General features: G+C 42.3%; 1 protein-coding gene across 2 annotated transcripts; it reads left to right on the top strand.

Moving 5' to 3' along the window:
* The first annotated feature begins 4,876 nt into the window (after positions 1 to 4,876).
* Positions 4,877 to 14,938, top strand: SAR1A (secretion associated Ras related GTPase 1A). Of its 2 annotated transcripts, none has more exons than XM_020783130.3 (7): positions 4,877 to 5,019; positions 7,454 to 7,527; positions 8,046 to 8,165; positions 8,579 to 8,644; positions 9,232 to 9,335; positions 9,541 to 9,672; positions 12,409 to 14,938. In XM_020783130.3, exons 2-7 carry the CDS (start codon positions 7,470 to 7,472, stop codon positions 12,523 to 12,525), a joined length of 597 nt encoding a protein of 198 aa, XP_020638789.1. In that variant the 5' UTR covers positions 4,877 to 5,019; positions 7,454 to 7,469; the 3' UTR covers positions 12,526 to 14,938. The 2 variants fall into 2 exon arrangements, with proteins under 2 accessions (XP_020638789.1, XP_020638791.1); XM_020783132.3 differs by having other exon boundaries at positions 4,878 to 5,019; positions 7,457 to 7,527.
* Positions 14,939 to 16,603: the final 1,665 nt, after the last annotated feature.

Raw genomic sequence — 16,603 nt, 5'->3', positions numbered from 1 at the left:
AGTGTTCTAGTTCAGTGGTTCTTAACCTTTGTTACTCGGATGCTTTTGAACTGCAACTCCCAGAAACCCCAGTCAGGACAGCTGATGGTGAAGGCTTCTGGGAGTTGCAGTCCAAAACTCTTGAGTAACCCAAGGTTAAGAACCAGTGTTCTAGTTCATGGTTCTGGACACAGTGTGTGTCAGGCTTTCCTTGTGGCAGTCATGAGTTTCTTCAAGTGTGAATGTGAATATTCATTGCCCCTACTGATGACTTTATCAAGGGCAGTGAAAATGGCTGAATATCAGCAGTAATGTGCTTCATATTAAAAACCACCGTTAGGTGTTAAAATATACTTCATTAGCTTGATGGATAGAACAATGTTCCACAAAAAAAATACTGTAGTATATATTTTATAAAAGAAAAAGATGCAAAGTTTCCTTCGGGTCATGGATGCTCTTCTGTAGTACAGTGGTGCCTCACACAACGATGTTAATTGGTTCCAAAAAAATCAACGTTGTGTGAAACATCGTTCTGTGAAACACCATTTCTCATAGGAATGCATTGAAAACCAGTTAATCCGTTCCAATTGGAATGGATTGCCATCGTTCAGTGAAAATCCCCATAGGAAACATCGTTGAGTGAAACAATCTTTCCTATATTGGAATGTATTGAAGCCGACTCAATACATTTCAATGCCTTTGCGAAGTCCTTTTTCGCTCCTGTAAAAGTGTCTTACAAAGTGTCAGACTGATTTTGGTGTTGTTCTGACACTTCGTTAATTTATGATGATTTTTTGAATTTTCTCCATTGGAAACCATTGGATGGTCTGCAAAGGGCTCTTTGATCTCCGTTTGCCTTTTAAAGTTCTTCCCGATCTCCCTTTTCGCTGCTGTAAAAGTGTCTTACAATGTTTGGAAGCTGTTTTAAATGATTGCAATGGTTAGTCCACCTCCTGAAACCTATGCAAACTGATTTTGGTGTTGTTCTCACACTTCGTTAATTTATGATGATTTTTTGTTTTTTCCATTGGAAACCATTAGACCATCCAATGATTTCCAATGGAGAAAATTCAAAAAATCATCATAAATTAACGAAGTGTCAGAACAACACCAAAGTCAGTTTGCATAGGTTTCAGGAGGTGGGCTAACCATTGCAATCATTTAAAACAGCGTCCAAACATTGTAAGACACTTTTACAGGAGCGAAAAGGGAGATCGTTGTGTGAAAATCCCCCATAGGAAACATCGCTGTGTGAGGCAGCAAATTTAACAGAAAAAGGCATCGTTGTGTGAATTCATCGTTGTGTGAGGCACTCGTTGTGCGAGGCACCACTGTACATCCCTTTGTTGCACTGAAGGCACAGTGAATATTTCAGCAAGAATATAGGGTCTGAAGATTATCTGGCTCATTTTCCTGAAGTGTAAGGTAAAGGTTCCCCTTGACATTTTAGTCAGTCGTGTTCGACTCTAGGGGGCAGTGCTCATCCCTGTTTCCAAGCCGTAGAGCCAGTGTTTGTCCGAAGACAGTTTCCATTGTCACGTGGCCAGCGCAGCTATACACGGAACGCTGTCTTGAAGTGTAATGAGCACCTAATGGGAAACCATACAGTTGTCATATGGAAAGCACTGAATATTCTTATTGGTAACTTTAAACAAATTAAATACCATACAGAATAAATATCAAATACCTCTGTCTTGACCTAGTTTTTAAATTATTCATTATTTTGAAACTTCCACCATATTTTCTTGTACTTATGGAACTCACTTTGCAGTGCTATTCAAATGAGTAGAATACAAATATCTTTTTATTTACTCTTATGGAGGGAAGTTGTGTAAGATGCACCAGACTTAGAAGATATTTCTGCATCAGATATGTTTTATGGACCAGATGTTTCCCATGCTTTTAAAGCATTTGGTGCATTTGCCTTTTTCCTCACTTACCAACTTCTCAGTTGATGGATGTACTGCAGAGCCGACTCAGCTGAAAGAAAACATTAACTGTACACGGAATGATCAGTTGTCAATTACCTATTATGTATCTTCTTAACCTGCACCTAAAGCCTAACTATAATGGTGCCTCGCTTGACGAGGATAATCCATTCTTGCAAAATCGCTGTAGAACAAAATCATCGGCAAGCGAAAATAAAAAACCCATTGAAATGCATTGAAAACCAGCTCAATGTGTTCCAATGGGCAAAATACCTCAGCGTCCAGCGAAGATACTCCTTAGGGCAGCCATTTTCCGGTGTCTGTAAAGCAAAAAAGCCTTCCTAAACACAGCGGGGAGCCATTTTGAAACAGCGGACGGCCATTTTGAAACCTGACAATCAGCTGTTTTGATTGTCGTAAAGTGAAAAATCGGTTCCTGAAGCAGGGAACCGATCATCATCAAGTGATTTTTCCCTATTAAAACATTTTGCGATCGCTCTAGTGATCGCAAAATACTCATCGTTCAGCGATTTCCTTGTCTAATGAGGTAATCGTCAAGCGGGGCACCACTGTATAACTTTGTACACACAGCAGGGGTACCTTGCAGCTTTCCAGACATCGTTAGATTGCAATTTCCAGTCAGGTGTAGCCAGCAAAGTGCATGGTGATGGCAGCTACATCATAACATTGTGAGGGCCGCAACTGGCACCACAATCTTCGTATACAAGGATATATGTGTGACACAGATAATACTTTTCCTCAGCAGTAATATGCCAGTTTAATGTGGAATATACATATGGCAAACGTTATAAAATTTGCCTATATTTCTGTGAAGTCAAAACATCTGAGTGCTTCTTTTATCCTAGCTGCATGGACTTTGAACATTGATGCATCCATGATGTTTTCTCTGCTAATAAGCTTATGGAATAGTCAACAGACTTCAGAAATAAGTGTGTAATTTCTCCTTGTGGACATAATCTCTTTGTAGGGAAAAAAGTCAAGTAATCTTAAAGTGATTCATTTTCCTACATGCAACAGCAGTTGAGACTATAACGCAGCATGGGTTTGAAACTTGCTGTTTCATCCAAGCCATTTTGGAGACCACATGTATGAAACAGCTGCTTCCAGGGAAAAAAAGTACTGTACTAAAAATATCTCATTTTCAACTGTGTACTGTATCAGAATTTAAAGTGACACTTTCCAAAGAAAAAGATATCCATCCATTGGTATACAATGAGTTTCTCTTTTTATGCGAACAAGTTTTTGGTGGTTGACAATTGAGGACCAAAACATGTGAATGTTACTTTGATTTTGTCCTGATGTATTGATGCCAACATGGAACCTCAACCCACATCCAAAGTCGCCATGCTTTTACTATTTAAAAAGATGGTTGTGCCTACACCATCTGGCTGTAAAGACGTATGACCTGCAAGCCTCAATTGTGGGGTTCCACAGGGGTTGATTATCTCCCCAATGCTATTTAACATCTACATGAGGCCGCTGGGTGGGGTCATCAGGGGGTGTGGAGCCTTGTGTCATCATTATCCGGATGACTCAGCTCTACATCTCCTTTTTGCCAACCTCAGGAGATACCGTTCTGTGCCTTCAGCGCTGCCTGGAGGCAGTACTGAAATGGATGCAGGAGAATGGGCTGAGGCTGAACCCGGACAAGACGGAGGTACTGAGGGTGGGCACCCCCACAGTTTAGCAAGCTAAATTTTGCCAATGTGACACAGTTTTCCAGCAGACTGCTCTGGGCGTACTGAAACTACAGGTGGTGCAGAATGCGGCGGCCAGATTACTCAGTGGAGTGAAAAAATTCCAACATATTTCGCCCACTCTGGCCGCATTGCATTGGCTGCCCATCTGATTCCGCATCGACTTCAAAGTGTTGATGCTCACGTATAAAGCCCTATGGGTTAGGGCCTCGATATCTGTCGGAACACCTACTCCCACCAAGATCTACCCATGTCACTCGTGCGAGCCAGGAGGTGAGGCTGAGGAGCCTAACGCCGAGGGAGGCCCGGAAGGAGAAGACAAGAAATCGGGCCTTCTTGGCGGTGGCTCCTTGCCTCTGGAACAATCTCCCTCCTGGGATTCGCGGAGCTCCCTCGCTGGGTATCTTTAAGAACCAATTGCAGACATGGATGTTCCGGCAGGCCTTCCCACCAGACAATCCCTGATGTTTCCTCTTTTTCCCCTCTCTGGTTTTCTATATTTGTAAGGTTTTTATTATTTATTGTTTTATATATGTTTATGTTTATTATCTGTTGACTGCTAGCCCCCTAGAGTAGAATAAATAAATAAAATAAGACATTCTCCTGGGTCAAGGGCAGGATTCCAGGGCAAGGGCAGGAGAATGCATACTGAAGAATTAGAAGCAGCAAGCTAAATTTCGCCATTGTGACACAGTTTTCCAGCAGACTGCTCTGGGCGTACTGAGATTCAGTGATATTTGTCTTCCGAGTAGAAGCGATCCCAGATGTAGGCCCTCCTGATCTTCTCAGGGTCCCTCAGCTTGGCCCCATCTGTTTCCACGGAGATTACTGGGAAACCAGCCTACGTGGCCAGGGTGGCCCACATCACTTTCGCCGAGCCACCGGTGCACTTCACAACCACTGCTCCTGCCTGCTCCGAATGGAAACCGCTTCTCCGGGTCTGCCTGTTCTCTGAAGGTTGCCAGGACCGAAAAGTCCTTTCATAATCTGCCCTCTCCAGCCACCATTCCCCAACACACCAGAAGGTGGACTCGAACCCGCCGTCTCGGAGAGCAAGAAACCAGGTCTCACCCGCAGCAACTGCCCCCCCCCCCGCCCTCCGTTCCACCCATTTCCCCGGTGGGCGGGACTTGGGCTTGACGCCAATCACGACACGTAGCGCAAGGACCTAGCGGCGCTTCTTCCCCTCCTTTTTTCCCCCGCCGGAAGTAGCCTTAATGAGGAGGCGGAGGCGGAGTGACGTAGTTCCGGCGTGTCGCTGGCGCCCGGGGAGCGAGCGAGTTGTAGGGAAGAGGCTTAGTCGCCGCCGCCGCCGCCGCCGCCTCCTCCTCCTCCTCTCCCCGTCGTCGAGGCTGGTGCCGGGTTCGGTCAAGAGAGGGCCGCCGCTGGGAAAGGTGAGGCCGCGGAAGCCAGTGGGGAGACCTTGAGCGGCTTCGGGGGAGCGGGCGGGGGGGGGGCTCGGTACCCGAGAGGGCCGGACAACCAACCAACCAGCCGGCGGGGGAGGGGAGGGGAAGGGCGAGCAAGTGACACGCAGGCGAGGTGGGGGCGGGGGAGGCCTCCGCCTGAGGGAGCCGCACTTCCCCCTCGGGCGCGTTCTCCTCTTCCAGGCCGGTGGATGGGGGGGGGCGGGTGTGGAGGCGTCGCGTCCTCCCGGCAACTGAGGCTGCGGAGGGACGGACTCGGTGCGTCCGGATTCGAGCTTCTGGGGGGACTCCACGTCCCGTCCCTTTTCTCGAGGCCCCCCTTCGGCGCTCTTCTCCTACGTGGCCAGTCGAAGGTGGGTGTCATTCACACACAAGCCCACCTTTTGATTACCGTCGTCGCCTCCTTTCTGCTTTTCTGTCGGAGCCGTAAAGTTCCTCGGTGGAAGTGGGGGCCGCTGTATTCCTTTCTCGTGTGATCTACAAAGAAAAAAAAACATCGCGTAATAGCAGGAAAGACACATCCATGCAAACCCCCACCCCCCACCCCCCGCTAAAATGAGGTTGTGGGTGGGATAGGAATCGCTTTGGCTTGCTACTGCCGGTTTTTTTTCCGACTGGTTGTTCACTAGAATTTGTGATTAGTGTGATGATGTAAGCACAATGCTTTAAAACACTGAAATACTCTGTAAATGCTAGTTGGCAGTATTTTTCTCTAACCCTTTGTTTTAGTCTCCACATCTCATAGCTGCCACACACACACACCAAGCTCTGTTTCGTGACGTGTCTCTGTTTTTTTAAAAAAATGTGAGACAGACTAATATGCCAACCCAGTGATGAGGAACTTGGTACCTGTTGAGCTTCTGGTTCTTATGTAGCTTTTAACTAAAAGGTGCTTCAGTAAACAAAATAGAAGGAAAGATAGGAACAGTTTTTTCCTGTCAGTATCAAGGAATGTGGCTGATCATTATTCCCAACCATTCTCAGAGTGTACTAAAGCTTTCAGAAGATGCTGCCCTTTTTAGGCTATTTTAATCTTTAATCTTTCAGTGCAAAGGTGGGGAATCTTTGGCTTTCCAGATTCATTTGTCTGTAAAAGTATGATTCCCTGCTCTTGGCTAAAAGTAAGGTTCATGGCAGGTATTGGCCAAAACATTAATAGAACCAAGGTTTCCTGTTTCTCATTAAGAGTTGGTTTTAAAGTAGAAAGTGTTGTAGTTTAAGCTTCTCTGCAGTCGCAGTGTTCTGTCCACGAAGTGAAGTACAGTTATAGTGCAACTCTATTGTGTACTTGGAAGTAAAAAATTTTTACATAGAGTGAGACTTCTCTGCTTTTAGACAGGGTATAGGACTGCAGACATACCTTCTTGGTAAGAGAAATGTTTTTCACACAGGTTGAGAATCACTATTGGTACTCCATGTTTCTTAAAAGTTCTTTACATAAAAACAGTTGGGCGGGGCTGGACTTAAAAAAAATAATTTGAGGCTATTGTAGTTTGGCATGTCTTGAAATAACAAGACTTACTGGAAAAGACAAGGCTGAGAAAAGGTGGAGGTAGCAGGAATTGATGAGCAAATGTGATGAATTGGCTCAATAAAGGAAGCCAGTGTCTTGTATTTGGAAGACCTGAACAAGACTGTTAATAGTAATATATAAGTCTAGGAAACTTTGAGTATGTATCTTATGGCAGCGGTCCCCAACTGTTTTGGGACCGCAGACCGGCTGAGCCTCTGAGGAAAGCAGGCCCCTCCCTGCAGGTGTGTGTGCGCTCTCAGGCACATCCGTGAAGTGGTGGGGTAGCGCCTGCCCATGCTACCAAGAGCGCTCCCCCACCCCTTTGCACATGCGCAGGGGCACCTGTGCACCTGCCCACCCCTTCACACAGGTGCTTCGGCAGTCGGGTGCATGTGTGAAGGGGTGGGGGAGCACTCACGTCAGCAGTGGCACGTGCACAAAGCAGCTGTGGGGAGGGGAGTGTGTGCAGGGGGGGAGGTCTGTCTTTGCAGTCCGGCTCAGGCTGCAGACCGGCAGCGGGCTGTGGACTGGGGTTTGATGACTTCTGTCTTATGCCATTTCTGTCAGAAAACATTTTGGCTTCATAAATGAAGTCATGTTAATCCATTATTTATATTATTTCTGCTGGCAGAGGGACTAATTGCAAATGTAGAGGGTATTGTGTAAGCTGTTTAGCGTACTTTGTTGTCCTGTTTGGGAGAAGAAGTGTTACTTTGTTCCTGCCATTTCCAAACCTGCTAAGGACCTACTGCTCAGCATTCTGTTTCTTTTAGTTCTTGGATATTAATTGACAAGTTTCTAGCATATTAGGTAAATGTTGTAGCTGAAATATTCTGGTATGCAGCCAAGAATCCTAACTTTGTGTGTAATATTTTTTTTTTACTCTAGCAGTTGATCTCACACAATGTCCTTCATATTTGAATGGATCTATAACGGCTTCAGCAGTGTGCTACAGTTTCTAGGTAAGGCTTTGTATTTTCCCTGTGATCTTATTCTTAACATAGAAATGAAACTCTGATTTGGGTAATTTTAGGACATATGTCCTTCTAATGAGCTGTGGTCTTCCCACACCTGATCAGATTATTTGACTTGATTGATGTTTCAGTCAGAAGCAATGCATTAGTTGGACACTATATTTAATAGTTCTAAGAGGCTAAATGGAACAAAAGGTAATACTAGTGGAACAGAAAATGAGTCCGAATAAGGGTCCTTTCCAGCTCAGAGTTCGTAACTAGCAGAGTCAGTAGTCAGAACCTCTGGGAGTTTCAGTCTCCAGTGTCTGGGATCCCATGCTTGGGAACGTTTGGTCTTCATCTTCTGAAAATGCAGCCAAAAGAGCATGCTTTTTCTAGACATATTTCTAAGGATCTGTTTTTATTGCATAGCTTACTGTCATCAAAGTTTAAAGTGATACTTTCCAAAGTAAAAGATATTCATGGTACACAATGAATCTTATGTATGTTATTTTTCTTTTCTACAGGATTATATAAGAAGTCTGGAAAATTAGTTTTCTTGGGTTTGGATAATGCAGGGAAAACCACTCTTCTGCATATGCTTAAGGATGACCGACTAGGTCAACATGTTCCTACGCTGCATGCCAGTAAGTTTTATCTGTCTGTAATTTGTGTTACCTATTTTGATCCTTTGAAATTTTTCTTCAATTTCAATAAACTTTAAAGCTTGGCATATATCTTTAGCAAAGTGATGTAGTTATTTCAAGTTATTTTCTTAGAGGATTATTAAGATGCAGCGTGAGTGTTAAAAAAAACGAGGAATAAAGTATCCAGTGTATGATACTCAATACATACTTTACCTGATGTTTAACAAATGACAGTTAATTCCATACTCTGTGGTGCTATGTAAGGTTTAAGGAATTAATTTGAGAATTGCTGATCCTTTAAGGTTTCATGTGTTTTGAAGGCCTTGCATCTCCTTATAATCAACATTGTTCTGTTCAGACAGTACTAACATTACTGTCACTTAGGCTGATAAACCATTCCTCTTTTTATCCAGCGTCAGAAGAGTTGACGATTGCAGGAATGACTTTCACCACTTTTGATCTTGGTGGTCATGAACAAGGTAAAAAGAATTCTTCTTTTGTGGCGAGCAGTCCATATACATTTTCATTTTTATGTTAAGAATCGTCTAAGAATAACCAGATACAAGATTTTGTCAACTAGACATGATGATCTCACAAAGGGCAGGATACTGAGAATCCTTCTGAGAGTTTGGTTATATAGATTCTGTGTAGAGGGTTGCTGCGATCACTGAAATGGTTATGAGGTGATAAGCTTGGCTTTCTACATATTATTAATCTATTCAGTATTATTCATCTTATGAGGGGCATTATGTAGAAGCAAAAGTATTTATTTTTAGAATTTAAAAAAATTACAATCAAGAAGTGACCATAAAAATCTTGGAATCCAACAATAAAAAATCCAAAGATTTAACCTGGTGCTTAAATTATTAATCAGGTATGTGAAAACTGCACTTATGTTTGAAGGATAAGCATATGGAGTAGCTAGCAGTGATGTTTACTAGTTGTGCATTTGATGGGTATCTAGAGTTTGAAAAATAACTCAATATATGAATTGCAAATATTTTCTCATATACTACAAATCATGTTTCTAATTCTGTTGTCACTGTTCACATTCCTGTTCATGCAGCTCGGCGTGTCTGGAAGACTTATTTCCCAGCAATTAATGGAATTGTTTTTTTAGTGGACTGTGCAGATGAACCACGTCTTATAGAATCCAAAGTGGAGCTTAACGTATGTAGCTTTAATCTTCTAAAATACGCTTGCATACCATAGTCTTAAAAATAGGAGAAATCTAATTATTAAGGTGCGTTCTTTGCAATAATTATTGGCAAGGTTTCAGTAGCACTTGCAAATGTTATAGTTAGAATTTTTGCCAAGAATCATTATTTGCTTGTGGCAGCAAATGTTATAATAATTAATTCCCTTGTTTCATTAGGCACTAATGACTGATGAAACAATTTCCAATGTGCCAATTCTTATCCTGGGTAACAAAATTGACAGATCTGAAGCTATCAGTGAGGAGAAGTTGCGAGAGATTTTTGGGCTTTATGGGCAGACCACAGGCAAGGTAAGGAACTGAGAGATTTCTTTCTTACAGTTTTTTTAAGGTCCACAGATTTTAGTGCCTTTTCAGGTAGATAACAGATATTCAATAAACCTGGATCTCCTATGCATAGTCAGTTTGCTAACAGGTTTAGCCAATGCCATAATAAAGATACACTGTTGATGAAGAAGAATTGAAAGAGATTGTGTCTACAGAACAGTTTTAGTTTATATTTATTCTAATACAGTGGTGCCTCAATTTACGAACTTAATCCGTATTGGAATGGTGTTCATATTTTGAAATGTTCATAAGTCAGAGCACCATTTCCCATAGGAATGCATTGAGAACCAATTAATCCATTCCGGCTGAAGAAAAAAATCACAGAAAAAATTAAAAGAACACAGCAAGCCCGGTCTGAAGGCGCTCCATTGCTGAGGTTTAAGAAGAAGAAAAAAACTCCAGAAACAAACACTAAAGCCACCTCCATTGCTGAGGTTTAAGAAGAAGAAAAAAACCCATAAACAAAAAGTAAAGCCACCTCCGTTGCTAAGGTTTAAGAAGAAGAAAACTCCAAAAACACTAAATCCACCTCCGTTGTTGAGGTTTAAGAAGAAGGAAAAAAAACTCCAAAAATAAACAGCAAAGCCACCAACAACACAGCACAGAAACATACCCACCCCAGCCAAAACCCACCCAGAACAGTTTTTTAAAAGGAGAAAACAGCAGCTTACCTCCCTGCAGACAAACACACACACTCTCACTCCAAAGCAGAAGGAGGCTCTCCCAAGCCTCCGATGACGACAACACACCAACTGCCGAAAGTGAAAGAGCTACAGTACAAAGCAGCCTCGTTGCCATCTACAGTCAGAAATCTGAATTGCCCGCCTTTTTTCTCTGCCTTTTTTCTGTTCATAAGTGGAGGCTCCGTTCGCAAGTCAAAGCAAAATGTTGTGACCGGAGCTGTTCGTAAGTCAAAATGTTTGTAAGTAGGGACGTTTGTAAGTTGAGGCACCACTGTATGCATTTTTCCTCATCTGTGCAGCTATAGGTGCTTTAGGTAAAGGTAAAGATTCCCCTTGACATTTAGTCCAGTTGTGTCAAACTCTAGCGTGCGGTGCTCATCCCCATTTCCAAGCCGTAGAGCCAGCGTTTGTCCAAAGACTGTTTCCGTGGTCACGTGGCCAGCGCGACTAGACACGGAACGCCGTTACCTTCCCACCAAGGTGGTCCCTATTTATCTACTCCCATTTACATGCTTTCAAACTGCTAGGTTGGCAAGAGCTGGGTCAAGCGATGGTAGCTCACTCCATCGCGTGGATTCAGTCTTACAACTGCTGGTCTTCTGATCTTGCAGCACAGAGGGTTCTGCAGTTTAACCCACGGCGCTGCCACGTCCCCCTAGGTGCCCTAGTTGTGTTTTTAAAAAGACAACTGAATTTTTGTGTCAGCTTCCATGTACTTGGGTTCACTTGGTCTATCACAGATGTAAGAAGTATTACTTGTAATTGATGGATATCATGTGTCAGTGTGTAGACAGAAGAGTATAAAAAGTAGTATCAGGTGTCAATGAAATAAATTTGTAGTCTGTGGCAATCTCAGGATGCTCCACCTGGCAGACAGACACCTAGATGTGGCTCACTCATGTGAAAGGCCTGAGAAGGATTTATGGTCTAGCCAGGTCTAGCTCTGCCTAGCTTCCTGTGCCAAAGGAAGCTACCCTAATGCTTAGCTGGGAACTTCCTTTCCAAAAAGGGAGCTAGGCCACAAAGCCTTCCAGCTTAGCTCTCTCTCCCCGGTGAGTCACATTTAGATTTCTGTGTGTCAGGTGGAATTTCCAGAATATTGGTAGAATTTTGGGATTTATAGTTTAAAAATTTTAAATATCCCATGTGTAGTAATTGATGATAACTTAGTAATGCTAGGAGAGTTGTATTGCTGAATACATGTGGGGTACCTAATTGTGGTTTTGATTTAAAGCAGAGATCCAAAGGCCAATTCCAATCCTATGGGCCTTTGGGCCAATGCTACCAGATCTCATTGACAGGATTGTGCTACTGCCCTACCCTCCCTACATTTTATTTGCTTTAAATTATGTATTCCCGGTTTGCTGCACAGTTTGCTAGTGAACTGCTGCAAGCTGCCATCCTAAAGCAGAATGCTTTATGAATTGGATTTTCTTGGCTTAGCAGAATAGTTTTGTGGCATGCCTTACAGGAAAAAAAGCCTTGGGGTGTCTGTGCACCCTTCGAGTTATGTGTTCACCATGCTTAATTTAAAGGTTAAAATTGAACCTCTCTAATTAAACTATTTCACATCAAAGGCTCCCTTCTGAACTTCCTTTAGCAATTGGTTACTGTCACATCAGCAGTAGTGTCCTGGAAGCTTAAAATATTTTCTTCAACCAGAGTTGTCTCAGGTCATGGATCATTACAAGTTGATGTCAACAGCTCCCATGCCAAGCCTGCTCTTCTGCCTTCTATCATGGTGTGCAGATGTTAAGAAGCACTGTAAGGGTGGGGAAATGACTGCCTCTTTGTTTCTTCTGATTATATCTATCTTTGTTTTATGCCACCATCAAAAGAAACAGTTGCAATATTGTGAAAGCACAAGGTTCAAGTGGCTAGCTTATATCAAATAAGTAAGAGTAGACATTAATAAGAAAGCTTGGTGTGTTTGTTCTTATCTCTAGGCCAGATTTTTGTGTGGTTTGTGAATCCAACAATTGAGCTCCTGTAAATGAATTCTTGTTTCACTCTCTAGGGGAACGTGCCACTGAAGGACTTGAACACACGCCCTATGGAAGTGTTCATGTGCAGTATACTGAAGAGGCAAGGCTATGGTGAAGGTTTTCGTTGGCTATCACAGTACATTGACTGATATTTAGAGAGAGAGAGAGAGATCTACCCCTGGACTGATCCCATTCACAGCTTCCTTATGGACTTTTCTATTAGAACATGGAAGGCTCTGCAACCACATACTGGCAGTTACCAAGAGACTCCTGTCTTCAGTGACCCTACATCACATTGGTGACACAATTTTTCCCCTTTGTCTTGGAAATTCTGTATACTGGTGCAGGTTGTCACTTCCAGCTGCCATTGTTTCCCATGGAAACCATGGCTTTCAGTTTCAGTGGGACTGCAGAGCTCTGCATACAATACACAAGTAGCTGGAAAAGAGAACATGTCTCACCCCTGTGGCCAATTGACTTAAAAGAAAGCAACTCTGTTTTTTACCAAATGCGTTAATGTAAATGGTGTCCCTTTGAATTGCTCAAGTTAGCATTCATCTTGTTTGAGCCAGAATCTGTTAGCTTTTTAAAAAAGTCTATTATTATTCCCAAATGACTAAATTTCAGTTATCATGATATCGAAAATCAAAAGCGAACAGAAGAAGGGGCTCAATTGCACTGCGGTGTGCTGTCATATTTCCTGATCATGAAGATTGTGCTGTTAGGATTGATTTGTGCAGTGGTTTTCTCCCTCTTCCATTTACAGGGTTATAGTTCAGGAGAGAAATGGCATATGTGCACGCAGGGACACATGTTCTAGCTTTCTTCATCATAATACATAGAACTCTGAAATGTAGTTAATTATTTGGCCCACCTCTAAAAGTTATAGTCACTTTTGTCATTGGCAATCCTTCCTTTCTTTGCAGCAACAGTGGCAAGGTTATCTCACACATCTGATAAAGGATGTCTTATATTGCAAGCAATTCTACAAAAAATGAAGTAGAAAACATGAATTTATAATGTTGGGTTACTGTAGCACTCAATTGTTCCAGCAAGTACATATCATTATATTCTTAATGTAAACTAACCCTGTTTCTTTTATATTCAACAAAGTTTGTGATTGAACTTTCATTATTTAACTAGACATGTTTATTTTTTAGTTAAACAGATAAACATCTTCGTTCATGGCATGCAAATCTGGTTGAGTTGAAGCTGTTTCTAGGGTTCACTGATAGATTTTTTTCATATTGTAAGGAACTGCAGCTCAAAGTCTGAAAACATTTCCTTGGCCACTCTAATACTAAAGCTGAAATGCAGAATTGCAAGAAATCAGATGAAATATTGTGCCATAGGCACTTAACTGTGTTACTGAGTATATCACCTGGTTCCACTTGGAACTTGATGAACAGACTTTGTTATCTAGAACCATTTGTTTTAGGATTGAGTTCCTTGACAGAGGAAAAAAAGTGTATAATGTAACAGATGAAAGTTGCTGAGTTTTTGTGCTTGTGATATTGAAAATCAGTTTACCTTAACCTTTAAATCTATCCTTTCACCTTTTGCTCTGGCATGTCAAAATGTGATACTCAAATATTAACACTTGATTGTCAGGTGTTCTCACTGAGTTCTCTATGTAAACACAGCTGTAAGACAGGATAAATTCACTTTTTCTGCCAGCAAGAAAAGCTGAATGTACTGCAGAAAGGTATGTTTAATGGTATGTACAGGATGATGGCTCTGATGTACAAAGTGTTACAATGGGTGTACGTCCAAGGAAGTACTGTGAGATACTTCCTTGAAAAAGGTAACTAGATACAGTCTGATTAGCATCAAGAAGGCTCTCCTCTCACTTCTAGGATATTAGTAACTCCAGATCTGTTTGCAGTGTCTACCAAAATTGCTGCATTTAGTGTCATTATTGAGTTTAATTTATGTAAAGCCCCCAGGTTTTACATAAGTGTTTCAGTCATCTTTGAATATTTCTTAGGCCAAAGTGCCTATGAGTGTGGTGCCAAGGAGGTCCAGAAGAATCACATCAGTCTACAGTAATCCAGCAAACATGATTGATGACGTGCAAAATAATTGGTATCTCCAGTACAGAGCACCTAGAATTCTTTGGTTGGCTGCTAGTCAAGGTATGAAAATGGGTGGTTCCTCTTGAATCAACAAGAGGCCTGGTAACCCTTATCTGAAATGGCATATTCTGGTTCTATGTTTAGTGGGGGAAAGACCCTCTGTAAACAAGAGTTCTAAAGTAACCCAGCAGGAACAAAGCTTTCTATGAAAGTGGTGTCTTACCACTGGAGAAAGAGACAGTTAACAACGGTAACTTTCCCTTCTGCCTACCATGTACTATCATTAGACAAGTCTAACTCCTTGCATTGTATGGATATAAAATTTAATATATTCCTTAGAAATTGGATTGCAGATTGGAAAATAGGGAGAAATGTGTCATTCGGTTAGCAAAATGTTTTAACTCCCCATTTCTGGAAATGTGAAACATGTTTGCAGAGAAACTTTGTCTGTATCCAAAACATTTTAATAAAAGTTTTTTAAAAATCATATTCACACACGAGGGGCTGAATGTGGCCATAATTTTCTTAGCTAGTAATAAACATGGTTTGAGGTGTTGTGAGAAGTCACCTCAGCCACGTACAGTCTGACTCTCAAACAAAGACAGAAGAAGAGACAGGAGTTATTGAAAGGGAATTAAGAAAATTAGACATAGGAAAAAGAAGGGGGTGCCGATCAGGCGGGAAAAGAGAAGGATAAGGAGAAGAGGCAGAAGTATGTTGGGGAAAAGAGAAGGAAGTAGAAAAGGAAGAGCTAGTGGAATTCATTCAGGAAGATCCTTGGATGGGAGAGTAGGTGGAATTTTGAGAACCCCATGAATACGCAGAGAAAGATTGGAAACGGCAGGTGTGTAGGAAGCCACTGTAATGGGGGGAGACTGAGGAGAGAAAGCAGAGGAAAGAATATAGAGCATGGGGGAAAAGGGAAGAGAAGAGAAAGACAGATGAATAGTGAACCCGGAGAGATCCCATGGGCCCAGTCCCTTCAGACCCCGACAGAGACAAGTTTGTGGCTCGACAAAGGGAAAGCCGTGAGAGGGCTCTGCTTACACTCCTCAGAGTTGAAGTTAATGGACGATACACCAGATGCTGGGCACTAAACCAAAGTGGGCCCAAGACGTTACCAGTTGTTCACATTATATCGTGGAGAGTTACCCAGTTTAATAAGGTTAAGACTTACAATTTGCCCTTAAGTATTACCTCTTAGGTGCCCCTTTCACTTTGGTGGCCGATCATGCCCTTTGCAGTGTGTATCGTCTACTACTTTGGGCAAAGTTACTAAAAAGGAGGTAGAAGACAGACAGCAAGATCACAGGTGTCCTTAAACATTTAAACATTTTTTTAAAGTTTATAATGGAATCCACTGCATAGCTACTCAAAAGCAAATCCCACTCAGGCCAGAGGAGCTTCCTGCCATGCAAGCATGGACAGAGACATCACCTCAGAATTGGGCATCTTTCCCCGGTGAAGCAACCACAGCAGAGTTTGGCCAATACAGTTCTAATCAGCCACTGCTGATTTCACAACCCTTGCTCTATATCTCCAAGTCGCATCTGACTTACGGCAGTCCTTAGTTTTGCAGCTATGTGACAGGTTTAGAGTGCTTTTATCACTGTCAGCCCTCCAGTGAGCTTCCAATTGCCAACAGGGTTTGAACATTGGGTTCCTGAACCCACCACACCATACCCAATATGGTGTAGCAGACAAGTGATGGACTAGGACAAAGGAGAACTGGGTTTGAATCCCTTCATGGAAACTCATGGGCCAGGGTTGAAACTGGAGGATTATCTCGCCCTGAAAACCCTATTAGGGTCCTTATAAGTTGGTTCTGACCACCGCTTTTGTCACTATCCACTGACCAATCTGGCTTTCAATAGCTTTTTCAACTCGCCCTAGTAATATAGAGAAAACTATAATATTCAGAAGTTACAAAGGTTTGCCACTGCTGAGGCTTAAAGAGTAAAAGCAAAACAAGGTGTCTACAAAACAATCTACCATCTGGAACTACTGTTCCTTTTTAGTATTCCCTCTGATGGGAACTGAACATTTGTTTCTATCCAGTTTAAAACGAGAGACCAAATCAAAAGCCTCCATGTAGGATGCAGAGGTGAGAAAAAGGGCTGCCTGCCTGGGAGTTGTGATGAATCCTTCCGGG

The sequence above is a fragment of the Pogona vitticeps genome, chromosome 3, assembly GCF_051106095.1.
Source record: "Pogona vitticeps strain Pit_001003342236 chromosome 3, PviZW2.1, whole genome shotgun sequence".
Lineage (NCBI taxonomy): Eukaryota > Metazoa > Chordata > Lepidosauria > Squamata > Agamidae > Pogona > Pogona vitticeps.
The sequence above is the reverse complement of the archived record's forward strand: the minus strand, read 5'-3'. Positions and strand labels throughout refer to the sequence as shown.